At 34.5% G+C, this 26,680-nt stretch overlaps 3 protein-coding genes across 5 annotated transcripts; 2 read left to right on the top strand and 1 right to left on the bottom strand.

Annotated features, from left to right (window-relative positions):
• The first annotated feature begins 1,055 nt into the window (after positions 1 to 1,055).
• Positions 1,056 to 7,487, top strand: LOC113698855 (NAC domain-containing protein 82-like). Its single transcript, XM_027218805.2, has 7 exons — positions 1,056 to 1,243; positions 2,107 to 2,645; positions 2,888 to 3,165; positions 3,642 to 4,127; positions 5,919 to 6,380; positions 6,484 to 6,583; positions 7,031 to 7,487. The coding sequence occupies exons 2-7, from the start codon at positions 2,489 to 2,491 to the stop codon at positions 7,465 to 7,467; spliced, it is 1,920 nt and encodes a 639-aa protein (XP_027074606.2). The 5' UTR covers positions 1,056 to 1,243; positions 2,107 to 2,488; the 3' UTR covers positions 7,468 to 7,487.
• Positions 7,488 to 7,592: 105 nt separating this feature from the next.
• LOC113699638 (uncharacterized) lies at positions 7,593 to 8,858 on the top strand. The gene has a single exon (XM_027220005.2). The coding sequence runs from the start codon at positions 7,838 to 7,840 to the stop codon at positions 8,690 to 8,692; it is 855 nt and encodes a 284-aa protein (XP_027075806.2). The 5' UTR covers positions 7,593 to 7,837; the 3' UTR covers positions 8,693 to 8,858.
• Positions 8,859 to 17,336: 8,478 nt separating this feature from the next.
• LOC113698488 (uncharacterized) lies at positions 17,337 to 20,600 on the bottom strand. 3 transcript variants are annotated; one of them, XM_027218320.2, is made up of 5 exons: positions 20,044 to 20,600; positions 19,641 to 19,829; positions 19,098 to 19,208; positions 18,094 to 18,581; positions 17,337 to 17,921 (listed from the first exon to the last, which is right to left on the bottom strand). In XM_027218320.2, exons 1-5 carry the CDS (start codon positions 20,534 to 20,536, stop codon positions 17,367 to 17,369), a joined length of 1,836 nt encoding a protein of 611 aa, XP_027074121.1. In that variant the 5' UTR covers positions 20,537 to 20,600; the 3' UTR covers positions 17,337 to 17,366. The 3 variants fall into 3 exon arrangements, with proteins under 3 accessions (XP_027074121.1, XP_027074120.1, XP_027074122.1); XM_027218319.2 differs by having other exon boundaries at positions 17,337 to 17,978; positions 20,044 to 20,599; XM_027218321.2 differs by lacking the exon at positions 19,098 to 19,208 and having other exon boundaries at positions 17,337 to 17,978; positions 20,044 to 20,599.
• Positions 20,601 to 26,680: the final 6,080 nt, after the last annotated feature.

Raw genomic sequence — 26,680 nt, 5'->3', positions numbered from 1 at the left:
TATAGTAAAAGTAAATTAATATGGTGACTACAAAAAAGCATAGAAACGAACATGGCTCATATTGAGTTAAGAGCGCTTGTTAGCATAGAATTGAGTAATTTAGTTGCTATAGGAGATTGGAAGATTATGCAAGTAGCAGCCTAAAGGAACTCCTATGTAGTCACTCTCAAAGACCATCACAATGCCTCAACTAGGAGAACTTTCCAGGAACAGACCAAGTAAGAAGGCAAGACTACCATATGCAGCAAAAATGAAATTTTTATGCCAAAATGAGAAGGTGGAGTGTCTACATCCTCTTGACCCCAATAGACAAGTTCTCATAATATGCCTAAGACCAAGAAGAATGGTACCAATAGAAAACCTCCAAGAAATCACCATTAGCAGAAGAGAAAGAAAGAACTAGAAGGACATAAGACCATCATGGAAGGAACAAGTGAAGTTTGCCTTCTCCAAACCACCTCAAGCAAGTGAAGGAGCTACAGAAGTGAAAATATATTACTTATTCTTATTTTGTTATAGCATATTTTATTTATTTTTGTATTGCAACAAAATTTACTTATTCTTTTTACCATACGTCTTGTGTTAAGAATTGCGAAATATTATATTTAAATATATTACATCAATTAAAAGTTTCAATCGTCGACCTTTTAGTGCAATCAATAACCCGTTAACCCACTCTCAGATTGAGTTTAATAGCTATGGCTAAGATAGCTCTCAATCTCGTGGATTAATTATTTATTTTTTAAACCATTTGATTAGCGAATATTCATTTACCTTATAATTAATTGGAGAATTCTATAATCCCCTCTAGGTATCGTATCGATGAAATTAAATTTACTATTAAATATAGAATAAGGGTAATTAATTTTCAAATTATCTGAAGAGTTTAAATCATTAGACGATCGATACCCAAGGATAGCATTTTCCTAATAGGAGTAATAAAAGTGATAACCCCTCTGCTCAGTGAACACTCATTTATTTACTTAAAAAAAAAGTTAAAACCCTCCGATTAATGAAATAAGCCAAACCAATCAGAGCTCAAGGTGTACTTCTGAAGCTTCCCTCCTTTCACACTTTTCCTTGAACCCCCTGAGTGAGTCCTGAGCTTCTTCTCTGTCTCTATATAAACCCCTCATTTCCCAACACTTTCACTCTCTTTCATTTGCATTTGCTTCTTCCCACATACTATCTCATCACGCGTTTTCTCTCTCCGTCTCGCCTCTCCCGTTCGTCGCCCATTAGGGTGAGTAATCTAGCCTTCTTTTTAATGCAGCCCTCATATTTTATCGATGTTTATGTTTTCGTGGTTCAATTTACCATCGGTCGGCGTTCAGATTTTATGTTTTCAATGCTCAATTTGCCATCAATTGGGGGTTTTCTAGGGTTTCGCTGCCTTTTTAGTATCTGTTTGATGAATAATTTGAGGAGAGCTGCTGTTGGATGTTTTTTTCATGTTGGATAAAACTATTGGTAATTTCATTTGTTTTTTGATTACTTGATAACCGGAGGAGGGGGGGTGGCTGGCGGCGGAAGTTTGGAGTGTCCTGGATTGCTTTTGATGTTTATTTTTATCTGGGCTTCCAGTATTTTGGGCATATTCAATGGGTTTTAGGAGGCTTTATTATTTGATGCGAGAGTTTATCTTGTTTGTGGCTTTTTTACTAGTATCTGCACAGTGTAACTTATTCTAATCTGGTCTTGCCAGTGTTTTTGGTGGTTAGGGGTTGAGTGCTTTCATGCTATACTTTATTTGGGCTTGAAAAAAGTTCCGTAGAATGGATTCAGTTTATGTGTTTGAATGGATTGGATGGATGAAAATGAAACTTTTTTTTATTGTTTTTAATGCCTAAAATGCTATGGATTTCTACAGTGTTGTGGTAATATACGTAGCAAACGTGTGCAAGTTTTTTGTGGCTTCAACTTCCACCATCTTGATGAATGTTGAATAAATTTTTTTTTCTAATGTGAGGCGATTTTCACCTAAAGAGTTTTGATTTTGGATGTATGTTATCTAGCTTGCAATAAATGGAGTTAAACACATCTCGAGTGTTTTATTTTAGTTGCACTATTTTGGTAAGTAGCTAATTGATTCTTTGGATGATATAGGTTTTGTACTGCACGCCAGATGTCTTTTGGTTCCTTGAAGAAGTATCATTTGTTTTTCTGGGGCGCTTTCTGTTTCATGAACCAGGGAAGGCTGTGGTGCCATCGGAAGGTCTTATTTCGGCATTGGACTTGACGTTGGCTGACTTAGTTAGGAGGGAGGAGGGTATTGTGTTGGGGTTTGTGGCGTACATATATCTTCTTCTAGTGCTTTTCTTTTTAGTTTCCTTTTTCTTCATCTGGTTAACTATTTGCTTCTCCGACGAAGTACAATATTGTCTTGGAAACGGTTTGGTATTGCTTTTTGTCAGACACAGAGCTTTGAGAAGATTGTTACTGTTGTTAAGAAGTTATTCTCTTGGGGGACGTTCTGAGGTCATTCTTGATGGTGAGGACGTCCCTTCCTCCTGGATTTCGCTTTCATCCAACTGATGTTGAGCTGGTTATGTACTATCTGAAACGGAAGGTAATGGGAAAGAAAATTCCTTTTGAAGCCATATCAGAGCTCAACATTTACAAATTCTCTCCATGGGATCTTCCTGGTACTTATTTTTCTCTAATCTTTAATTTGTTTAGTTGCTTCCCTTCCCTCCCCACCCACCTCCCACTTTTCTGAAATGATGGTATCATATTTATTTATCGTTTTGGAAGCACAATATGCATCATCCTTGCATGTGACCTGTCTTGTTAGTAGCAGGACCTGCTCAGATTTGTTCTTTGTTTCCATCCTTTGTCACTTCTATAAACTACAAAAACTTCTCAGTAACTTGAATTTCTTTATCAGATAAATCTTGCTTGAAAAGTAAGGATCTTGAATGGTATTTCTTCTGCCCAAGAGAGAGGAAGTATGCAAGCGGGTCAAGAATGAACCGTTCAACTGAAACTGGATACTGGAAGACCACAGGAAAGGATAGACCTGTTACTTATAATAAGAACAGTGTTGGAATGGTTAAGACCTTGGTGTTCCACAAAGGCTGTGCTCCACGCGGGCAAAGAACTGATTGGGTGATACATGAATACAGGATTGAAGATAGGAACTTGGCTGATATGGGGGATGCTCAGGTCTGGTTATACTCAAGTTAGCTTAATTTTTAAATTTTGGCTCATTTGAGAAACATAGCTGTCCTGCTTTCTTGTATTCTTCTATTAATATTGATTGAGGCCATATTAAATATTATTTTTGACTCTAATCTCTTTGTTATTCTTTGTTTCCTTTTCTACGGGATGGAATGATCATTGCAACTTGCATCTTTGCATGCCAATGAAGTTCAAATTTAAGGTTCTTGTTTGTTTAAATATTTCAAATTGACTGAATGAACCTGAATTTTGAATCACTAATGTAACCTCATTTTGTTTATGACTGAGTCCTAGTGGAGCTTTTAAGAAAGTATCCCCCCAACTAAAAAATATACTCTTTTGCTTACTGCCTTTTATGTTTGTTATTAGATATTCGTCGTCTTTTATTATCAATCTTATTAGCTGGCGGGTATACATCTGTCATCTGATTCAAGTTGATGTCTCACTCCCATGTCTTCCAGGATGCGTATGTTTTGTGCAAACTCTTCCACAAGAGTGGACCAGGACCTAAAAATGGTGCATCGTATGGAGCGCCTTTTAGAGAAGAGGACTGGGATGATGATGAAGAGATTCCTGTTGACTCTTTGTTACCTGGTGGCCCATCAACTGTAGAACCTGTGCAGCCTGAAAATGATAACTCTTCTGCTGCCATTAGCTTGGTTGACCTTGGAAATGCACCCCTAATGCGCCCAAATGAACCTGGACCTTCCTTTGTTCAGCCTTCCAAAGATACGGTTCTCTCGAATGGTCAGAATAGTTCAATGGTCACAAGAGTGGTTGACGCTGGGAGTGCATCTGGATGGTCTTTAAGTGAAGCTGGTCTAACCTCAGCTAGCCATTCTGGTAATGGCATGGACATGGACCCACCAGATGATGATATTCTTCATTTGCTTGCAGCTTTCTCAGAAGATAGCCCTTTGCTCCCCACTGTTAATGGAAATATTGAGGTATGTAATACCTTCTGATTTCTTGATGTTTATGTAGCGTGATATGGTGTGACATGTGTAGCTATGGCTATTTGTATGATTATTCATTGTGTATAGGTGTGTTTTTCCTTATTTTGTTATCTTTATTTCTTTCTCTGTCGGATCGGATGCGTTGGTGCAGGTGGAATTGCTAGTTATAACTTTTGACTCACTTTCTTTCGCCTGATTAAATGTAATGCAAATAACAGTTGAAATGTTGACAACTCCTTTTTTATTTTTGGTTTGATCAATTCTGGAGTTTGTTTATTCTGGACTGGGTGAAAGAATATGCTTTATAGTGTCTTATTGAGATGCCATCTATAAAAGTAGATCAGTTGTTGAGGTGGGTGAATGGTTTAGTGTTACTAAGTTTGAGAAGGAACTCAAAGTGGTTTTAAATGTTTCAAGGGGAATGTACTCTCAGCTGTAGGGGATATACATCTTCCTTTTCCATTCATATATATTTTAAAGGTTTCTTCATTTTTACTGTCTATTTTTCCATGTTTTCAAGGTTTTGGCTCTATGTTAGTTGGGTAATCATAAATGAAAATTAGAATATTCAGGAGGATAGAAACTATTAGCAAGCATGAGGTACGATGATGGGGGCGGGGTAGAACAATAGGCCTACAATTATGTATTTTGGATGTTTAAAATTTGGATCATAATATCTTTCTCATTCTTATTTTCTTGTAACTGAATGTTCTCGGTAATGGTTTGAATGCTTAGATTTTAAATCATGCAGAGAAAGTGTCACTGAAAGAAGGGTCACCTCCAAGTTTGGTTTGTGTAGTTTTCCAAGACAATTTGTGCTGATAAATGACAAATGTTATGTAGAATAATTGTGAGAACTGTAATATTGTAGTCTACATCCAGTAAAGAGATCTGATCTTGTACTATTGAGAAAGCCGTTTGTGCTGCTCGTATAGATATAGTTTGTGATTCTGGTATTCTAAGGATTTTTTTCTTGTCCATTATTACTTTTTTTTTTTTTTTTTTTTTTTGCCTTTAGGTCATTGATGTTCATTATTACTTCTTTTGTCGTCCGGGTTGTAGAGGTCTGGAGTCTATGCATGCTTCTTAGGATTTGGCTTTTAACTCAAATCTGAGGTTCAAGGTTGTGGTGGTCCAATACATAAGTTACTAAGTTTAGGTTTCAACAGCTAGATTTTATCCTGCCCATTGAATAACTGTTGTACCTAAACATTAAAGTCCATCTTAATCCATGTTGCTTTCAATTGTCTGTTGCTATTTTTATCTTAATCCTCGAGTCTAATCATTATTTTGAATGGGTCATAGACTATGTCAAGTGATAGATTATAGCTGATATAGTCCTAGTGGCCATCTATGATTAGCACTCATCTATGTTTCTGATTTGCTTTATGCCTCTTGCCTTTGTGCATTCCAGGTGGTTGGTGTAATGACATTGGTAGAGAGTCTTCTAGGTTTATTTGTTTTTCAATTCAACTCTCAAATGATCTCAATGCTACATTGTAAACTACGGAGCATCTCCTGCTTAAGCACTTCATTGGTGTTTACTAAAGTGTACAGGACATCCCTGTCTCTCTGGGTTGTGGATGTTGTTGTAGGGAACATTGAAGTTCCTACTAGTGTAAAATTTTTTTCCAAAATTGCATAGTGATTGGTAAAATGCAAATTTTTTATATAAAATGCTCTAACATAGAGATGATGCTGTATTAATTTGATGCATATAATTTATAATATATAATAGGTAATTAATAATTGCTGATTGGTATTACATTTCTCTATGAGAAGCTTGGTGATCTTGGTCAAGGAAGAGCTGCGGAAGCTATCCCTCATTCAGATGGAGGTGATCTATTTGGTGGTCTAGAAGACCTCAGTAACTTGGCTGAGCTCAATGGAGGTGGACTTAATTTGTTTGATAATTATCAAATTGGCTATACTACAAACAACATGCGTCTACAAGAGGACAGTGGCTTTTTAGAACTTAATGACCTTGATGCTCCACTGAATTTCACTGCTCAATCTTGTGGACCTGAACAAATGCATACTGGTGGCTTATATAGACCGAGCAATTCTAGTGGATCTGAGCATGTGTTTGCTGGGAGTTTATGCACTGAATACAACACTAGCAACCAGACCTGGAATGGTGACAATATTCCTGGTTACGCGCAACATCCGACAGACTTGCATCATCTTTTAGTGTTGCCCGATGCATCTGACATACAAGGAAACTCCACTAGTATTTTCCCAATGGTAAGGCTCCGACAACGTTAAAATTTCTTGGAAACCTGCTGCTTTTCCTTCAGTTTTTAATGAATATCTCACGTGTTGCTTATTGAAATTCATGAAATTGCAGGGGAACGTCTATGACAGTACGAATGCTGCATACAATTTGGATTTTACTACTAACAGACCATTGGAGGATATCAGGAATGCTGCTGGAAATCAAGAAAGAGGTAGATCTCATAATTTCTGATGACAATTCTGGTCGTTGCACAAGCTTCAAGATCTATTTATAGTTCTGAAGTCAAGTCAATGTAGAGAGCCCAGCTAGAGATACTGGGCATCTGTGGATAGTTTGCATCTTGTGAAACTGGAGTTTCTACATGATGCATGATGCTTGACGGTACTATGTACCTCTAGGTCTCATCTGATAATGTAGGCCACATTATCGTCAAAGAGAGGTGACAAAGAACCTATTTCTTGTACCTCTTGTTCTTTTTTCTTTTGTCCTAGGTGATTCTGTCATCATTTTACAATGTCAATTGCAGCATCTGATGATGTTGCAAAAACCTCTTATTTATGGTCCGTGGGTGCTGCAGGTACATGCTGCAGCCTCTGATGTTCTGTAGCATGTTCTTCAGTAAAGTTCTCATTTCTGTTGTTTGTTATATTGGTCCCAGGAGCGCAGCAAAGAACACCACACTACTCAAGACTCCAACAGTTGTTGGAGTCCGTACCTGCTGATCCTGCATCAGCTGCTTATGATGGCTCCTCCATACATGTCAAGGCCGAGGTGACTTATAGATTCGCTACTTGCACTAAAGACGCTTTGTCAGTTATGGTGGGGGAGTCTACTCTTGTCTTTAGCCCTTGGTGGAACCTGCCTGTGCTAGGATTTCAGAAGGCAGTGGGATACCGCGGTTGTGGGTCTCCTGCTGTGTTCTGTTTAAGATTGGATTCAGCTTTCGTGTGCATGCTGATGTTTTCACTTTTAAGAGGATTTGTTTGGTATTTGCGGAACTGGTTTTGCTTTTGTGAAATAATCGGTTGCTTTAAAACGATTCGTCAATTTGTATTAACTCATCAGCGAGCCCACCATGTACTTACTTTCAATTAAAAGCTCCTAGTTTTTATTAATTTTGTTTCAATACTTTGCTCCTAGTTTTTCCTTAGGTTTAGAAGTCTTGCTGTCAGTAATATATTATCCAATCAGCATATGCTGAAATTTCGAGGTGGATGATGTATTTAGAGGCACAAGGTTTTGAGTTCAGTTTTTACCTCTTCTTTGACGGCAATCAGAAGAAAAAAGAAAGGAAAGTTTCCAAAACCTGTTTTCCTAATCCTGAGCGAACTCTTCCAGATAAAATCCCATGTCCTAACCAGATGTGGATTCTACAATTCCTATATAAGAATCAGAGGTCATAACGTTAGCTTCACATTATTCATACTAGAGCATCATTCTTCCAAAAAAAAACCCTCCAGGAAAGATGCAGCGGCAGCAGTTCTATTCACCTGCTCTTCATCACCATTATCATCACTACCAGGAAAACATGGGAATTTACCCGCAAAGGATTCAGGAAAACATGGGAATTTACGACGGACAGTGTGTTTTCTTCCCCCCGCCTGATCAGACCCCTTTTTACCCTGTTCCATCAGCTTATGGCTTCCCAGTTTATCCTCAATTCATTCAGCCAGGTTATGATTCCCGAGATTTTTTTCTCCCTAGCCCTCTGCAATACTACTACGGTCATCCTGCTGAAGCGATGTACTATGATCAGAACGACAATTACTATCTTAATCAAGAACAGAACCTCCAATGGCCCCAGAGCCATCTTCGAGAATCTGATCAGACACCGGACTTCCTCTACCGTTTGAGCTTCTCACCGGAAGACGAGACTGTCATACTTGATTTGGACGCAGAGGAGAACTACCCTCTTGGGAGCTTTGCATCAGAAGATGAAAGTCCCGCACGTGCACTGGATGTGGAGTTCGTCAATGAGGATGGAAGTCTTGCCAGCGTCAGGATTCCTGCTGATGACCCAATCGTTGAGTTCCTACTACAATCGGTCCCAGAAGGCGTGAATAGTGAAAATAGTGGCTTGACAGAAGCAACCATCTCAGAGCACCTGGAAATCAGAAATTATCAAACGCTTGCTGATCAAGAACCTGAAATTTGCGTAGTTTGCCAGTGCGAGTACGAGAATGGGGAGACAATTGGAACTCTAGAATGCAGGCATGAGTACCATGCCGACTGCATCAAAAGGTGGTTAATGGAGAAGAATGTTTGCCCTCTTTGCACACGTGAAGGAATTCAACAGAAAAGCAAATTGAGAATTTTTTAAGAGCAGTTCTGTTTCTCAGGGGCTGGAAGGCTCTCCTCTGATTTCTGGATTCTTTTTGTATTATTCTTTATTTTGTTTTGATTTGTGACATAAGTTAGGAAAGCTGTGACCTTTGTTTGTTTAACTACTGTGTTATTGATCTATCTATATTTGAGTTGCACAGAAATTCTTGAATTTTGTTCTTGAATTTGCAAACTAATCCTACTATGCGATACCTTTTAATTTTTAAAACAGAGTTTGAGGCTCTGCAATTGCAAATTTTTAAGGAATTTTTTTGGATTTGTCCTCTGCTTCTCAAATATCATCTAAATTTAAGGAACTTAATCGACTTGAGAAATAATGGAGTTGCACGACCAAAAGATGAAGGCTTTTACTGAAATTCTTGCTGTCATCAAGGTAGGGTTTAGAGTAGGTCAAAGAAGTAGGAATTCGAAAGTGACTCTACCAATATCGTTCAAAAATTAAAATAGCAATGAATCGGGCAACTTGATAGATAAGGTTCGAAGATACTAATGTGATAACTTTCATTGATGTAAGATCTCCCATTTGAGTAGGACAAGAAATAGGCCACCAACTCATATTCTAGCAAAACTCTCTCTTGGATTAGAAGTAGAAGGTAAAACGGCATTGGTGGGATGATTTCCCTCTGTCTCTGGTTAAAACTGCAATTAAAGATTTCAATGAATGGATGATTGCTCTATTTTCTTCAAAACCTACCAGTCTTAAACTCTCTACGTCCAAAATTTAGCAACGGCAAAATGAGGACCAACTCTCGGTCAATGGCCATTAGCCCGAGGATAGTATAGTGAAGATCATTGGACTTGGAAAAAGAAAAGGAAAATTAAAATATGCTGCACTTTGAAGAGATCGACTCAAAGGATACAGTTATTGATTAGAGGCAACGTTTTAAAAATCGGACCGTTAATTGAACCGGTGAAGTGAAAGGGTCGAGATTCAATCGGTCGGACCGGTTCAACCTCGATTCAATGATTTTTTAAAAAATAATTTATATATATATATATATATATATATATGTATGTACAAAATAAGACATGTAATGGACTAATTTAATACTTTATATGATGAAAAGTTTACTATTTTTTAATAACTTGGATTTTAAAAAATAAATTTTTTAAATTATAAGTTAAAACAAATAAATTTCATCTCAATTTCAATTATATCTAAATCCAACCCAAAAATATCACAATATTTTGAAATTATACAAAATTCACGTCCATGAGAATTTAGATATTGTGAACTTAAATTTTAATTTACGTTTTGGGATTTAGATATTGCAATTTAAAAAAGAAAATTTGGAGTTCGAAGGAAGTCAAGAAAGTCGAAAATAGAAATGTAATCTTGATAAGAAACAAAAAATGAGATAAAAATGAGTGGTTGTGGCATTAAATAATTTGGGTTAAAAAAATAATTCTTTTTTAACTTTTTTCAATTTAATGGACAAAAACAAAATTATAAGATGGAAGAAAACATCAATAAATTAAAAATAAAGAGGTTTGATTAAAAAGGAAGTGACAAAAGAAAAGAGGATAGAGAGAGAGAGAGAGAGAGAGTTGAAAATTAAAAAGAAAGAGTCATGAGAGGATGAAATTTTGTAAGAAAAATGAAAAAAAGAAATATGAGTGTTTACTTTATATAAATAAGTTATCAAAAAAAAACTAATAAGATGTGATGGTACAACAGTATTGGTCTTTTATTACAAAGGTCTTGAGTTCGAATCTTGATAGTTGCATTTTGCAAAATTTTTTTTAAAAAAAAGGAGGGAAAGTTAAAAACCGGACACCACCGGTTCAATCCGATTCGACGGTTTTCACGATTCAACCGATTTTTGACCGGTTTTCTGGCAAAGTCAACTATACCATTGAACCGGACCGGTGCCATGGCTGGTTCGCGGTTCAACAGGTCGAATCAGCCGGTCCGGTCCGATTTTCAAAACATTGATTAGAGGGCTAAGAGTACAAGATCAGTAAAGTTCAAGAGTTAATTAGGTGTTTTTTTAACCTTAAATTACTTTAGCACCTTGGATTTGGGCTTCATAAACAGTATTTTTGTTACAGAGTTCCGACCTTTTACTTTCCACCTTTTATAGAAAGCTATTAGCCATTCCGCAGATTCAAGATATATAATTAGGTGAATGTATATAAAAAACAATAAAATAAAATGAGAGGTACAAAATTATGAATGAAAGATGAGTAGTGGGTTGATAGGTTAAGTTCTCTCCATTAATTGGAGAGGATTTTCTTTTCTGTGCATTATACCTAAATAATCACCATTATAACAATATTTTGAAAATCAAAACCATCTACATTATATTTCTCCACCCGTTTAAAGTATGTACAAAAATTGAAATTGAATTGAATAAATTTTGCTGTTGGATCAACTTTCATATAAAAAATTAAAGAGATAAATGGAGAGAAAAGTAATGTGGAGGATCTCATCTTGTTGCGTGACAACGTAAAATGGAGAAGAAGTGTGTATATATATGGGGATAATTTGACAAACCTCCCCTGAGGTTTCTCACAATTACAAAGAGCTTCCTTCAGGTTTTAAAAATTACATATATCTCCCCTAATTTTATTGTTTAGTAACAATGTAGGTCTAAGAACTTAGATTTTCTCTCAAAAATCCTAAATTGCCCTTTTGTACAAAACTAAGAAAGAAAAATAGTATACTCAATCATTTTCTTCCACATTTATATAAATCAACAAGCTAAATCTCTAACAACCATCGAAACATAAGTTCTAAAATCAAGTAATCATCCAAAATATCCCAAATAGTATATACAATATCAATATTTTTCACGATAAAAAAAACACAAAACCACATTGACAACCAATTTTATACCCCCAAATTAAATATCAATGCTCAAATATCTTTTCAATATAAGTTAATTTGACCTAGAACCACCATTACAATTCTCCTATGGTTTTAAAAATATTAATATCTCAAAAGTTGAGAATAAATTCTACCTCCACAATAAAATTATAATAAAAAATTTCTAATCCAATGAAAAAAATCATTATGTAATTATTGACATTTTATAAAAGTTTTGCTTAATAATAAACAAAATATGTCAAATTCCACATGTTTGGTTCTTCTTCTTATTTCAATCATCAATTTCATTATTTATTTCTCTATCGCTGTGAGCCTTTTCATTTCCTTCTAGTTTGACACATAATCTACCTCTTTTGTAAATTTTCTAATTTCAATTTACTAATATCCACAAAACTGGAGATAATAAAAAGAGGTTATATTAGCTAGAAAATAGACAAGAGATAGAAAAATAGATTTTTTTTAAGTTTTGTAAATTTATTGCCTTAGATTTAAAATTGTCTACTTAGTGGAGGGCATTATAGATATTTTACTATGTCAAGGAAGGTAAGTGTAATTTCTTAAACCTGAGGGGAGTCGAGTGCAATTGTTAGAAACCTCAAGGGAGGTTTCTGAAATTATCCCATATATATGTTCATGCATTTGGTAATTATAGCATATCATTGAGAATAACTACATTCGGGTGAATTGATTTCTAAGGTTTCAAAAAGAAAGTGTTAAATGCAGGTGTTTATTTCAAGGTTTATTATCAGTTTTCATATGCTTTTCTTTTTCATGTTTTAATCTGCTGTATATTACTTTTACATTACTAGCTTTTGTTAGTCTTTAGAAGCTTTAATGTGTTCAATGAGCTAAAAGTCAAGCAATTCTAGCCTTATTTGTGATTTGACTGTGACAAACTCTTCATGTAGTTGTTTTACATTAACATTATTATGTCATATATTATCACCTTCATTTTTTAAGAGTAAAATCATATTTAGTATTATGACATTCTTGCTAAATTGTAAAACTGATGCAAGGGTCTGATTCAATCTATACAATTTTTCATGAATTTGATGCTGCAATGCAAGCATGGACTGTGCTTGGAGTTCTAAGCTTACCATTTTGGGCATCGGATGTAGAGGTGCAAACGAATCGATCCACTCGTGAGCAGCTCAAGTCAAGTTTGAATCGAGCTTGACCTGGTCGAGTTGAACTTGAGCTCGAACTTGATCTCAAAATATTAAACTCGTTAGCTAGCAAGCCGGCTCGCGAGCTCAAGTGTGTGTGTGTATATATATATATTATTTTTTATTTTAATAGTAAAATTATATATATATATCTTTAATATTTTATTATTTATTAAGAAAAAAATATTATTTTATTTATTTTTTAAAAAATAAAATAATTATTTTTTTTTGAGTTCCAGTTCCAGTCAGCTCGAGCTCAAATTTCAAAATTGTCAGCTCATTGAGCTCAAACTCGAGCTTGAGTTCGAGTTCGATAAAACTAAGTTAAAACTTGACTCGATTAGACCAAAGCTCGACTCGATTCGATTTGTTTGCAGTTCTAATCATATGGACGGAGGTTCCGTCCATCGAAGGTAAACACAATGAGAATGCGGTGAACAAAATAATTTGCAAAATTTAACACTTTGTAGAACATAGATTCCTGCATCACATTAAGGACCAAGTTAACGGCTAGTCTCTTTATTGAACATTAAAAATTGACATTGGAAACTCTAACCAGTCATCGTTTTTGGTACCAAAATGTAACATATTGCATTAATTTGTCTGTTGGATTAATCTTTTCATGTAAAATTTGAATTTGAAATTCAACTTTTTACATGTGTGTCATTAATGTATATACTGTTAGTATATATAAGATTTACTAATATATATATATGTGTGTGTATGTACATGTATGCATCACATTATGTACCTACCATATATTTTTTTGGGATGTTATTAACATTGCGTCAGTTATCTTGATGAAGTTTTTTGTGTGTTTTCTTTTTGTTGATTTATAGGTGTTCCTATGAAGTCAATGTTGATTTTTAGTAGCGGTCTATTTTCTCAATTATTGAAAGAAGTTGAAAATTTTGTGGATTTGGTTCTAGAGTATAAGGAGGGTCTGCATTTAAGTGTTCTAAAGAGTCGGATTTATGATGCTAGTTGCCATAGTTAGAGGATGCAACTTCTTTTCCCTTTGTTTTTTTTTTTTTTAATTTTCTAGCACGAGAAGGGTGAAATTCAAGAAGGGAAGAGCGGGCAGGGGATTAAAACTCAGTACCTAGAAATAAAAAAAAAAAACACTATATGTGATATTCTAGTTTTACTATAGCTAATTCAAAAAAGTATAATTACATATATCAATAAACCAATATTTGGACAAACAGCTTAGGTAGCAGATTAGGTTCCCATAAGCACTGACTAAATTCTGTAGGTAAAAGACCTATTTCATAATTTCATCAATACATTTCTACAATGTGGCAAAGTTTTGTACAAAGGTTTTACCATGAAGTTAGTAGGAAAAGACAGATGAAAAAAAGCTTAGCAATTCCAATTTATACTAACTCAAAAAGATGCTAAAGTAGTTTAAACTAGAGTTCTAATATCATGTAGCTCTCCTTCTAGTTAGCAAATTCAGTACTCTTATTATGACTTAGCCAAATAATTATGAGGTTAGTCAAATAATTATGAGGTTCCTGATTCGACTTCAAACTCTCTAATTTCTTGATGCCTAAAGACTTCTCTGGGTAAATTTATATATATATATATAAAGATCTTCTTATAGCTTAATTTAAGATCCACCAAATCACTAACATTTTTCCTAAAAAAAATTTCTATTTTCTGTGAACAGATTTTTTAATTACTTTTTTTACCTCACGTACATCAATTTATTTTATATATATATATATATATATATATATATATATATATATATAATTTTGGGACTTATTAACCATCTACGTTGCGGGTTGTCAATCATATTGTGTTGCAATTGTTTCCTCCGTTGAACGGTTGAAGTCATCATGTACAAAGTTAACTGGCGCAAACGCGTCATGATACGACGTCATACAAAATCAGATTTAACTGAAATCTTCTTATGTTTTTTTTTTTTTTATGCGAAACACTATAGTTATGATAGCGCACACAATAATTATAATTACCAAAATTTGCTTTTTTATAATCTTCATACAGCAAAAAGAAGTTTCTTTATTAATTCTCGAGCTCCTACCCCTCTCCAAATCCTTCCCACCTTTAACTGTCAAGTCCAAGGTTTTTTTTTTGGTCAAATGATAACATTTGTATTGATTTAAACTTGATAATACAAGTATACTTTACAAAAAGGACAAGCTGCTCTCATAATCCTTTTGTGCTAGATCTTTTATCCAGCCTGAAAAATTTTTGAAATGAAATGAAAAATTCATTTTTTAAAATGTGAGGGATAGAGAAATTCATTTTGTGAAATATGAGGGATGAAAAAAATTATTTTATAAAATGTGAAGGACGGAAAAATTTATTTTATAAAATGTGGAGGACTATAGATCAAATTATGTAAAATATAATTTGACAAATTTATCTTTAAAAAATGATCACGTGCCTTGCACATGATGGATTCCGGCCAAAAAATGATCGGAAACCTAGTTAGGGACTAAATTTGTCCGATGTGAATATGCAAGGGATATAAAATTGCACTTTTAAAAGTGAGGGACGAAAAAAGTTATTTTATAAAATGTGAGGGACGAAAAAAGTTATTTTACAAAATGTGAGGGAAGTTTTGGACGATTTTCCCTAAATAAAATATGGTGTGGCGACCATCCCTGTGTATGGGGTTAGCCAAAAAAAAAAAAAAAACTTAGTTTTTCAATTATATCTGATAATTTTACTAGAAAATCTATCATAGATTTTATTGTCACTTGGAAAAGACATATCTCAACCCCAACTGATGCATGAGCTTGCGAAAGCATGGGGGGTAGGAAAGTAGATGCATAGTACAATGATCGGAATGATAAAGATCTAACAATTCAATTTATGTTGCATTCTAATGCCCCTTTTAAAATTTTAGTAGCTTTTGCAAATTAGATTTGCTTCTCATATGCGTACTTGATGTGTGCACATATATTTTCTTCTTAACAACTTTATTTTCAACTATACAAAAAAGTACAATTTTATAATTTAAGGGTAATCACAACACCTTTGGTAAAACATGATAATATTAACAATTGTTATAAAGTTCAATCCAAATTTAATCAGTAAAAGCTCAAAAAAAGTTCTAATAGCTTTAGGTCAAAGAGTTCAATTTGAATAATGTTAGCAACCAAAATTGGTTAAAGAAATTGAAAAGCATGCATAAATTATACTATGAGGTAGATAATCAAAATTTCACAACAAATTTTAATAGCTACAAAAATATTATATTTGGTTTATTACACTTATGTGATTATATTATGAGTTAGATAATCAAAACTTCACAACAAATTTTAGTAGCTACAAAAATATTGCATTTGGGTTATCATACTCACGTGCAAAGCACTTGTAGTATTTTCCTTTATGCATGTGAATATATTTTTCCAAGATAAAAAAAACCTTTAATATATTAAATTTTTGTGTAAAACTGTGATTATTGGCACAATATAAATTAAGATACTATATAATGAACAAAATTAAGCAATTGGTAATTGTACAAAATGTTTATTATATACAAAAACAATTAACAGTTTATTATGCATTTTACCATTATAAAAACTCTGAAGTTGGAAGATTATCATATTTAAACTAAGTTCTTGGTATAATATTGACTAAGAAACCAAATAATAAACAAAATTAAGCAATTGCTAGTTGTAAAAAATGTTTATTTTACACAAAACAATTAAAAGTTTATTGAACTCTAAAGATGGAAGATTATTATATCTAAACTAAGTTGTTGTATATTTTACTCGGATTGTGACAATAAGAAGAGGAAATTTTCTATGTGCTATCAAACCAGTGTATACAACCAAACCTGACCAAAATGCATACTAAAACATTATGATTTGGATACAACAAATTTTTATCAATTTCAGTAGTTGTAAACCTTTTTTGTTATATTTTTTATAATTATCGATAACTTTTTCGAAGTTTTCTTAGTCAATATGACATAATATAGTGAATTTAATCACCAATTTAACCTTTTGTTTTCACATTAATTGTTTATAACCTTTTGTCTTCTGATTAATTGTGATTTTCTTCTTAACCAATATGCATATAAAATAGTTAGCTTTAATTATCATGCATAAAAATATCATAATTGAAGATAATTTTAACACATACAATAATTGGGGATGAAGAAAATGATTGGTGAATATAGTTGTAAGTGGGTAGTTTTTCATTTTAATTACCAACATTTTTGAGATGTAATTTATTAAAACTTTTCATTTTTCTTGTTAGTGTCATGATTGAAATGTAATAATTCTAATTAAAAGATATGAGGGTAATTTAGGCGTAACAAAAACTAAGATCGAAATATATTTACACTTACAGTCCCTATTGCTTTTTATATAGTGATGATTAAATATCCACTTTAAATAAAATCACAGGAAATTCTTTGGATATTTTAAAATATTAGAGAGGCATGCAATAATGTGCAAACACTTCAAAGTCACGGGAGGTTACTAGTGAGCCAATTTATTGCTAATTGGCTTTCAAGATGACTATCAAAATTCATTATGGTTTTATTCATGAACATGTTTATTGTTACATTCTTCACTCAGTTTTTTTCCCTATAGGAAATTCACCTAAATCAATAGATGACTTTTTCAGTCTGCACGAAATTGACATGAACAAGCAAGCAAGGGCAGTGCTTAAGATTCTTGCCCTCTGTAAGAAAGTGAATATCGAATCAGGTAATACACATAGTCGAACATCCGATATGATGTTTCCATGAGCACAAGGGCCACCAGAACATAGATAAAGAAGAACACCACAAAGGGTCTGAAGTCAGTAATCACAACTTTCTGCACTATTAATGCTTGGCAACATGCTACGATTGTGAAGACCGCGGAGTAGAAGATGGCAATCATGTCCATCACATAGTAGCAGGGGAGGGAAACATAAAAATCCTCAGTTTCAAATCGCAAAAAGATGATCACAAGCAGAGTCCCCATGGTGAACAGAGAGGAGAACAGCCCTCCTGCTAAGTAGAACATCAACAAGCCGAATTCCCAGCGCCGGTTCTTCAGAAAAATGGGCTCTCCAGTCGTTTGATCGAAACCTCCAGGTACAGTAAAAATTGCAGCAAAGTTTATGGTACCAATGAGGACAGACACAATCAACACAGTGTTGGCCAAATCTCTCACAGTTCTCTCAGCATTTTCGCGCAGACTTGCATGGTTCGTCTCGAATACTTGTTTTGCTGTCTTCCCATCAGAATTTTGTAGTTGCCAAAGATATGGAAAAGCGTCATATTGCACCCGCTATGGAGAGCCAAAGCTCAATCACAAGTTGCAAATAGCCCGGAAAAGAGAATTAAACAATATACAAGGACAACAGGCAATGCAATGCAATGCTGGTATTAATTTAATTTGGTACCTTAAACCACAGGACTTCCCACATCATTTGCGGAACAACTGCAGGGGGTGTGCTGGGACTGGGAGGGGGTTCCAGGCGTGCTGCGAGATGTATAATGCTATTTCCTTCGTAATCAATAGCGCTTAGCATTCTGTCCATGTGAGTACCACTAGTCATCAAGTAGTCGTACAAGAACCATTTTCTCTCCTCCACTGCAATTTGCAGTATATTCCTTCCTTTTCCATCGAAGGTATACGCAGCTTCAGGGTGCACACTGAGGATTTCCTGAACTACCTCAATGATGCCCAGCCTCGTTGCTTGTATTAGTGGATCTGGCAACCTATTTTTCTTTTCTGATGATATCATCCCGAACTGGCTGACTTCAAGATCTTTGTCCTCTGCATGCACATAGTGGCTCCAATCTTCTGCTCTGATTAACCTTTCTGCAAGCATTAGTGCAACTGCATGGCTTTGCTTTGCATCATCAATTTCTTTAAGCCAAGGAAAACCTAGAGGGCAAATACATCAAATTGGATAACCCATTAATGAGTAGCGGATTTCGTCAAGGAGGGAGATGCAGAAATAGTACTTCAACATCCATTACGTGTCCTAGGCTTTTTGTTCGATCTTCTTAGCAACTGTTCTTTTGGCACAAATCTTCTGGGTTCTTAAAAAGAAACAGTTTGAGGAGGTTCAATTGGCCGAAATGAATTTCTAGACTTGCGATTGCTTATTTATGTTCATTCTACGACATGACATGCCGATGAATAAAAGATATGTGAAGTAAGAGGAAATTAAAAGAGAGCTTGCAGGCCAAGCTGCATATATAGCACTTGAAAACAAAATTCTTACATTGTTTAGGCATGAAAAAGAAACTAATTAATTTAGTCAAAGGAAATAAGACGTTCTTGTAACTGCGAAGACAAGACTATGCTTCAACTCTCAAAAGAAGAATTTGGGAAAACAAACCTATTCTATCATCACTAGCATTGAGTGCATTTGAAGTAGATACGAGAATGCTTTACCCAAGATAAAATTGGCAAAAGAAGATCTGTTCAATTTATGAATGGAAGCTGAATTGCTTGGGTCTTCTGCACTATTGACAGGTTGCGATTCCTTGTACAAGACCGCAATACCTGCCAGCAACACAACGAACTGATGGTATCACTCTTTCAAAATTTTGAGGGCATTTAAACCCTGCTTCCTCGAAAAAACCAGCTGGCAGACAAAATGGTATGATGATTTTTAACACTAAATTAGATCCCAAAACCATTAAACACTAAATTAGATGATTTTTAACAAGGTTTCCAGGCTAAGTACAAAATCATGTCACCAGAACATACTGCACTAACTCTTAGTTAAAAACCTTTGTCTCCCAATGTCAGGGATAAGATCTTCATTGACTTCAAGACCACATCACATTCAGCCTAATGATTATTGGCAATTTGCCTAATCAACTTTACTTTACGGGTAGGGTACTGAAGTACTTAAAAGAAATTCGAGTGTCTCCTAAGACTGGGAAAAGTCTTATGTTACAACTTGCATGTGGGTAATGATACAGCACTTACAAGAATAGATTATAGTTCGGAGTATATGCAGAGGAATGAGGGACTTCCTCCCAAGATCTTTGAGCGTGTAGGCAGAACCACTCCTGAAGGACTCTGGTTTTTCAGCCAAAAGATGTAAAGCAGTTTTTCCTTTTTCATTACGTTTGCCAGCAAGATCAGGATACGACTCCAATATGCAAATTGCCAAACCTGTTTGATACAATAGAGCGAAACATGTAGGAAGCAGTAAACTTGACAAGGACTAGCATTTAATGCAACAACATCATATTCCACTAGCATAGACCTCGACAAAAGATAAGATGTCATAATCTGATAAACTGAACAAACATAGAGTTCAAATTCAGCAACAAACTTGACAGTTTTTGCAGAGACAATCAAAATTTTACTTCATACAGAAGCTTACTGTAACATCCTCCAATTACAGCAGCATGAAGGATTGTGCATCCATCATTCCTCCTCATCATGCAATCACCGATGTGCTTTTCCAGAAGTGAGAAAGCTTCCTTTTTCCCACATGCAGCAGCCACAAAAAGAGGGGTTTCACCCAGTTTGTTGCGCTCAGACGCCAAATCCTTTTCTGTCCTTAACATGATCTCTGCAACATCCTTGTGGCCAAATCTTGCAGCTTCATGCAATGCAGTGTCGCCATTGACATTCTTTGCCTTCAGATTTTCGCTGGTCACAAGACCGTCTTGGAGAAGTAATCTGAAAGCAGCCACATTTCCGTAAATGGCCAGAAAATGGAGAACAGTATCACCACATTTATCAAGTGGTTTCACACCTTCTTCCCTCCAGAAACTGCGAAAGGTTTCCACTGACTGTTTTTTTCCCTCTAAGACTGCTCTGTAGGCAGCAGATCGGTTGCTCCAATCCGCGTTGATTCTTGAGCTTGCCATTTTGGATAGGTACAGAAAAAAATTCTTCAAGGTTCTTATGAGAGTGCTGTATCAAGTTAATCATTCATATATAAAGGTGGACATAAAAAAAAAAAACATTACCACAGACATTGGCCCCACCAAAATGTGATAAAGGAAGCTCTGAGTCTCAGACTTTTACATCAACTGCCTAGTACAACACTTTTACATCAGCTAAATTGTGCAAGCACAAAAGACGTAGACGATGACGTTGACCACTCTATTTACAATAGCAAAGTTTTGAATTTACTTGATATGATTAGATTATTTTTTTGGGGAACTCAATTATTGATTTTCTGAAAAAAAAAAAGGATGAATATCATTAGAAATGGGTAGGAAAAAGTGGGAAGCCAAGACCTTTTAAGTCCTGTGAATTTAACTTCAACCACTAGACTTAAACTTTTTAGGCATCTTTATCTTAATTATTAATACTTACCGAATATTTAATTAATTGCTGATTGATAGGTTATAATTTGTTACTACATTTATAATTATTTTTCCCCTTTATTTTAGCCAAATATTATTTTAATTGTCGGATTCTACTTATATTTGATTAATAGTGCCAATTGTAGGAAAAGGAGCAAAACGTGATTAAAAGTGGCATTTTTCCAATTCATTGGATGGTGGCACGTTTGTGGTTGGTTTCCAAACCCGAGTCGAATTCAAGGCAATTTCTGAAGGAAGATTTTGAAGATTTTAATCTTCATTATTAGTTTTAATATTGGATTAGAAAACTTGGGATATTTTCTTTTATGGTTTCTTTTCCTATTTAGGAGATTAGTTTTATTTGCTAGTAGACTTCAATTAGGAAACAAAAAATAATAAGGGAAGCTAGATTCCCATTTGATTAGGGCTTCAGCCAAAAAAACAAGAAAAAGAGCCGTGACTCTTTGGGAAAAGGAGAAGGCCGGATCCCACGTGATTGAGAGTTGAAGGCAGCAACAAATTCGGGAGGAACAATTCGGTTGGGACTTAGGTCTTTGTACTTTTCCTTTTTAGCCGACCTTGGGGAGGACAATTGCTTGGATTTTGATTTTCGTCTTTTACTTTTCTTCCTTGGACAGAACTTGGCCAGGAACAATTTTGTAAGCTTCAGATAGCTTTTTCGCATGGTTGTTCTCCATTAATGGAGGACTAACCTCCTACTTCTGGTCAAGGGAAACTGAAGATTTGGTTCAACAATTACTGTGAGATCTAAACTATTTTAACTGCTTCCTCCATTTATTGGTATTCGTATGTTTTCTGCTTTTAATTGTTGTTATAGTTATCGTGTATGATTGAATAGATGCGTAATATTTAATTATTCACGTAGGCTATTTTGCTAGTTAGGGGTAATTGAATCCGTAATTGTTCGTTATCCCTATCTCAGTAGCAACTGGCGTAATTGGGTTTATGTCAGGGGAACATACGATATAACTTAAACAAACCCTCGTAGCGTGTTTGTTAGTTAGGATTGGGCCTTTCTAATTATTAATGCAATCTACAAATTAAATCATATGGTCGTACCTAGGGTTGTTTTTGGGTTAGAGAAATAGTTAACGGTCGTACCTTAACTATCGAAAAATTTAGGAAAGGTTGGTTGTTTATCGCGTGCATGACAACCATAACTAATCTATTAATAAATGTTGGAATTATCTGTGAATCGAGGATCAGTGCCTGACCCATTTCTGAAGTGTACCATTGGCTAGAGTTTCTCTTAGTTATTTCTCTTAATCAATTATTTTCTGCAGTTAATTTATTTAGTTAGTATTTGATCCAAAAAACCCCCCATACTTTGGACTCTAGAAGAAACGAATTATCCCCAGTCCCTGTGGATTCGACCCTACTCACCGCTATATATAAAATCTGTATTTTTCTCAAGTAGGTATTTATTATTGCACAGACTGACGACCTGTCACTGATAATGAACATAGTCCATGCTTTTTAATCAATATATTATATTCCTATATTTAAAATGCATTTTTTGTGATCCACCAGCATTTTCAAAATTGTAACAACTAGGTTCAAAATTTCAAAATCATCCACTTTTTGCTTGAAAAAGTTCACATATGTATCATGTTTTATAAAATTGTGAAGTAAAAGTGAAAATACGTAGGTTTTCATTTTTTCAACAAAAAAAAAAAGAAGCGGGTGCATGCAAATCTTATTGAGAAATTAGAACAAAAACTAAAAGAAGTATATTTGATATTGGGATAATATGTCTAGCATGCGAGGGACAAAGAAAGCATAATGCGCAAACCTGAGGACTCCTTTTGCAGTATGTTCTTTAAAAATTTATTACTGATTTATAAAATGAGAAGCTGGTCAGAAAATTAATTGAGAGGCCCTTTGCTAAGGTAGCCCATTAATAAGCATGCAATGAATAAGTATGAACAGGTGTGAATGTTTTCTTAATCCAACTACAAATGATGGAATTAAACTAAACTATTCTATTTGTGTATTTTCTACTGCCTTTAGTTTCTTGTTTTGGTGTCTGTTTATTTAGTTTCATATAAATTTAGGAATTTCAAGTCAATTTCCAAATAAGTTTCGGTTTACAATTGTACTTTTTTAGGAAGTTTTGCAATCTATAAATACTAGTAGTATGGTAGATTATTACTTGAAGAATTGAGTCGAATCGAGTCTTGAAGAATGAGTTGAGGAAAACCCTTTAAGTTGAGATTGTGAATTGTTGTAAGCAAAAGATTACAACTTGATATTGTTATTATTGAGTTTTGAATTAATAAAATTGTTGAGTATTTGTTTCTGCATTTATTTTCCTCTTCTTTCTATGTATTTTTATGTGTTAAAACTACTTCCGCCGTGCCCCTTTTTTTTGTGTGTGCAAACAAGTGGTATCAAAACCCTAAACCTTGATCCTAAGACTTGTTCGTGAAATTGGGGCACAAAATTAGAAGATTTATTGTTGACAATCGAAACACAAAATTGGTTCTAGTTGTGGTAAATATTTGAAAGAAATTCTACTATAGCTATTTATTTGGTGCTTGGAGTGGACAAGAATAATCAGACAAAATTAAGTTCATTAATGAATTTGAATTGGTTACAGTTTATCGAGTCAAAAAGTTAACCAGGGGACAGATGATTGATGAATATTCTTGTCAAAGGGTAAATTGATTTTTGATCCTATTTATCCATAGCATAGAGATTTTGTTAATGGTGAAAATTTTGGAATCATGACTACTTATATTAAATATTGATCTAGTCATCTGCGTTGGAGACAACCAATGAAAACATATCTTTGGCAATGCAATTTAGGATAGATTGTTTATGCATATTGTGCAAAATCGATGACAAAAGAAGAAAGTAAAAAGAAGACAATATTGTTTTTTCAAATTATGAGAAAATCAATGTTTGAGATGCTTTTTAAGAAGCTTATTCATCATTCTCATTTGCTTCACATTTTTTGGCAAGATATTTTTGACTTTATGGTAGATATGGATCCTCATCATGGTTATGTTCCAAATTTTGATAATACCTGAAAAGTAGATTTTAACGAAGACAAGTATGTAGATGATGAAGAAATTTATGAAGATTTTGAATCGGTTGATGATCTTCAGTTGCAGACATCGTTTGGTGCAATTTGTGATGATCATTTTATCAATAAAGAAGAAACTTATGGCAAAAAAGAAAAAGAAAAAGAATTGTTTGATGAGGAAGATAAAGAAGAAATTGCAAAAATTATATCTGCACAAGAAGATGAAGAATTTGTGACTCAAAAGGAAGTTTCATGAGTGGTTGAAGGAAGAAAGTGAATTTGCTGATGAAATTGAAATTGTGATTGAAAATTGTGGTACTACTAAAGTTGACACAGTTGTTTGTGTGAAAAAATTAAAGGAAAAAGATAGTGATGTTAAAAACTTTGGTGGTGGAAATTATGATTTTCCAGTCTTGGGAAGTTTTCTAAGTGACGTAGATGAATTAAATTATGGGGTGTACAATTAAGAATGGATGAACATGTTTGAGTTTTTTTGACAAAAGTGACCAAGCAAAGAAATTGTTCGAGAAATACAAGTTTTGTCCATTGCCACATGTGAAGATAAATGACAGGTGCCGAACCTGTGCAATAATAATAAATAAATCTGACTACCACTTGAAACAATCAATAATCAATTTGAGTATTGGAGCAGGGACTCTAGGTGTGCAATGGATTACTTGATTCACCATGTTCTCGAAGAATTTGCTTAATTCGATATACCTGAATCAATTATTTAACTGATTTCACTAACTAGTAGAGAGTGGCAAGCAGGGTCGTCTCCTCAGGGACTAGCGAGAAATTTGTTTCTTTTCAAGTCAAAACAAATAAGGGGTTTTAGAATTAAATGCTAATTAAATAATTCTGACTGCAGAAAAGTAATTAATTAAAAGAAATAATAAGGAGAGCTCTAGCCAAGGGTACACGTCAGAAATGGTTCATGCACTGATCATTGATGCAAAAATAATTCCAACATTTATTAATAGATTGGTTATAGTTGCCATGCACGCGATAAACAACCAACCCTTCCTTAATTTACCGATAGCTAAGGTACGACCGTTAGTTATTTCCCTAACCCAAAAACAACCCTATGTACGATTGTAGGATTTAATTTCTAACTTGCATTAATAATTAGAAAGGCTCAATGCTAACTAACAAACACGCTACGAGGGTTTGTTTAAACTAGATCGTATGTTCTCCTGACGTAAACCCAATTACGCCAGTTGCTACTAAGACAGAGATAACGAATAATTACGGATTCAATTACCCTATTTAGTAAAATAACCTATATGAACAATTAATTATTGCGCACTAACCAATCATACAAGAGGCTGTAGCAATTCAAAGCAGGGAACATATAAATATCAATAAATGAAGAGAATAATTAAAAATGATTTAGATCTAGCAGTAATTACTGAATCAATTCATCAGTTGTCCCCTTGACTAGAATTAGGAATTTAGTTCCCTGTGATTAGAGAGCAAGCCATGCGTGGGTAGTTGGGAAAAATTGTTAGATTTGCTCGTTCGATTCCGGCCGACAGAGTGAAAACAGAACGAAGAGAATCGCCACTCTCTATTGCTTCTGATCAAAACGTACGATAGAAGCCTGATGCTTTCTACCAACTTGGTCCCAGCCGCAGGAAAAACAAATTTCCACAAGTCCACAATTGCGGCTGGACTTCAATTCTTTGCCAAAGAAAAGAAAAGTCAATCCAGTAGCTTTTCCTCTCAATTGTTCACGATAACATACGAGAATGTCTTTTTCTTGTTCCTTTCATTCGGTCAACAATAATGAAGAACCAATCTCTAGGTCAACAGCAATGGCCTTTTCTTCTAATTCCTTACAGAGCCCAAAAAAAAAAATAAAAAAGGTAGTTGTCTCCCGGAAGTCTAATTACTTCCTCTCTTCCTGTTTTTTGATAGCCGAAATTCAATGAGGGGATTTCCCCTAATCGGAAATTGATCTTTCAAAATTAAAACAAGACTCCCTAAAAATAAAATAAAATAATATCTATTACAATTTAGTTTCTTTAGTTTCTTGAGCGGTCCCCACTGCTTGAAGTGCCTCACGTACGACGAATCTTCTGAATTTCGATTTTAAGCACTTTTCAGCATCCATTCCTGCAATTAGCACCAAAATCATATATGAGTAGAATTCACCCAATTAATGAAAATATTTAGTCAAATAATCATATATTAATGCCCAAAACACCCCACTAAAATGCACCCTATCAATAAAGTTGAAGACTAATCATAAGTTGGGGTTGGATATTGTGTTTACTACGATTGAATTTTTCATAGAAATTCAAACTCATGATAGAATTGGAAATAACCACAATGCTGAGATTAGTTTAAGGAAAGAATGATGGAATTGGACTAAGCTATTCTATTTGTTTATTTTCTAATTCTTTTAGTTTCTTTTTCAGTAAGAACTTAAGACCTAATAGTTTAAACTTTTGGGTTAGAGTTGATTTCCTAACTTACATATTGGGTTTTTTGATGAACTTTTTCGAGATGTTTCTCCCTAACACATCATTAACTAGTTTCAAAGCAAATTTTACTAGCTTATGACACAACTTTGTGCCTACTCTATATATAAAGGAGAAATTGCATTGGTCAAAAAACTCCCTCAACTCTTGTATATCCTCCAGTAC

The sequence above is a fragment of the Coffea arabica genome, chromosome 7c (assembly GCF_036785885.1).
Source record: "Coffea arabica cultivar ET-39 chromosome 7c, Coffea Arabica ET-39 HiFi, whole genome shotgun sequence".
NCBI classification, from domain to species: domain Eukaryota; kingdom Viridiplantae; phylum Streptophyta; class Magnoliopsida; order Gentianales; family Rubiaceae; genus Coffea; species Coffea arabica.
This window is presented reverse-complemented; position numbering and strand designations above follow the sequence as displayed.

Coding starts and splice junctions, on each gene's coding strand:
- LOC113698855 (XM_027218805.2), top strand. CDS start 2,489: ATGGTGAGGACGTCCCTTCCTCCTGGATTTCGCTTTCATCCAACTGAT. Junction 4,128..5,918: donor CTGTTAATGGAAATATTGAG/GTATGTAATACC, acceptor CTCTATGAGAAG/CTTGGTGATCTTGGTCAAGG. Junction 6,381..6,483: donor CCACTAGTATTTTCCCAATG/GTAAGGCTCCGA, acceptor ATGAAATTGCAG/GGGAACGTCTATGACAGTAC.
- LOC113698488 (XM_027218319.2), bottom strand. CDS start 20,536: ATGGCAAGCTCAAGAATCAACGCGGATTGGAGCAACCGATCTGCTGCC. Junction 19,209..19,640: donor CCGAACTATAATCTATTCTT/GTAAGTGCTGTA, acceptor TGTTGCTGGCAG/GTATTGCGGTCTTGTACAAG. Junction 17,979..18,093: donor GGGAAGTCCTGTGGTTTAAG/GTACCAAATTAA, acceptor GGCTCTCCATAG/CGGGTGCAATATGACGCTTT.
- LOC113699638 (XM_027220005.2), top strand. CDS start 7,838: ATGCAGCGGCAGCAGTTCTATTCACCTGCTCTTCATCACCATTATCAT.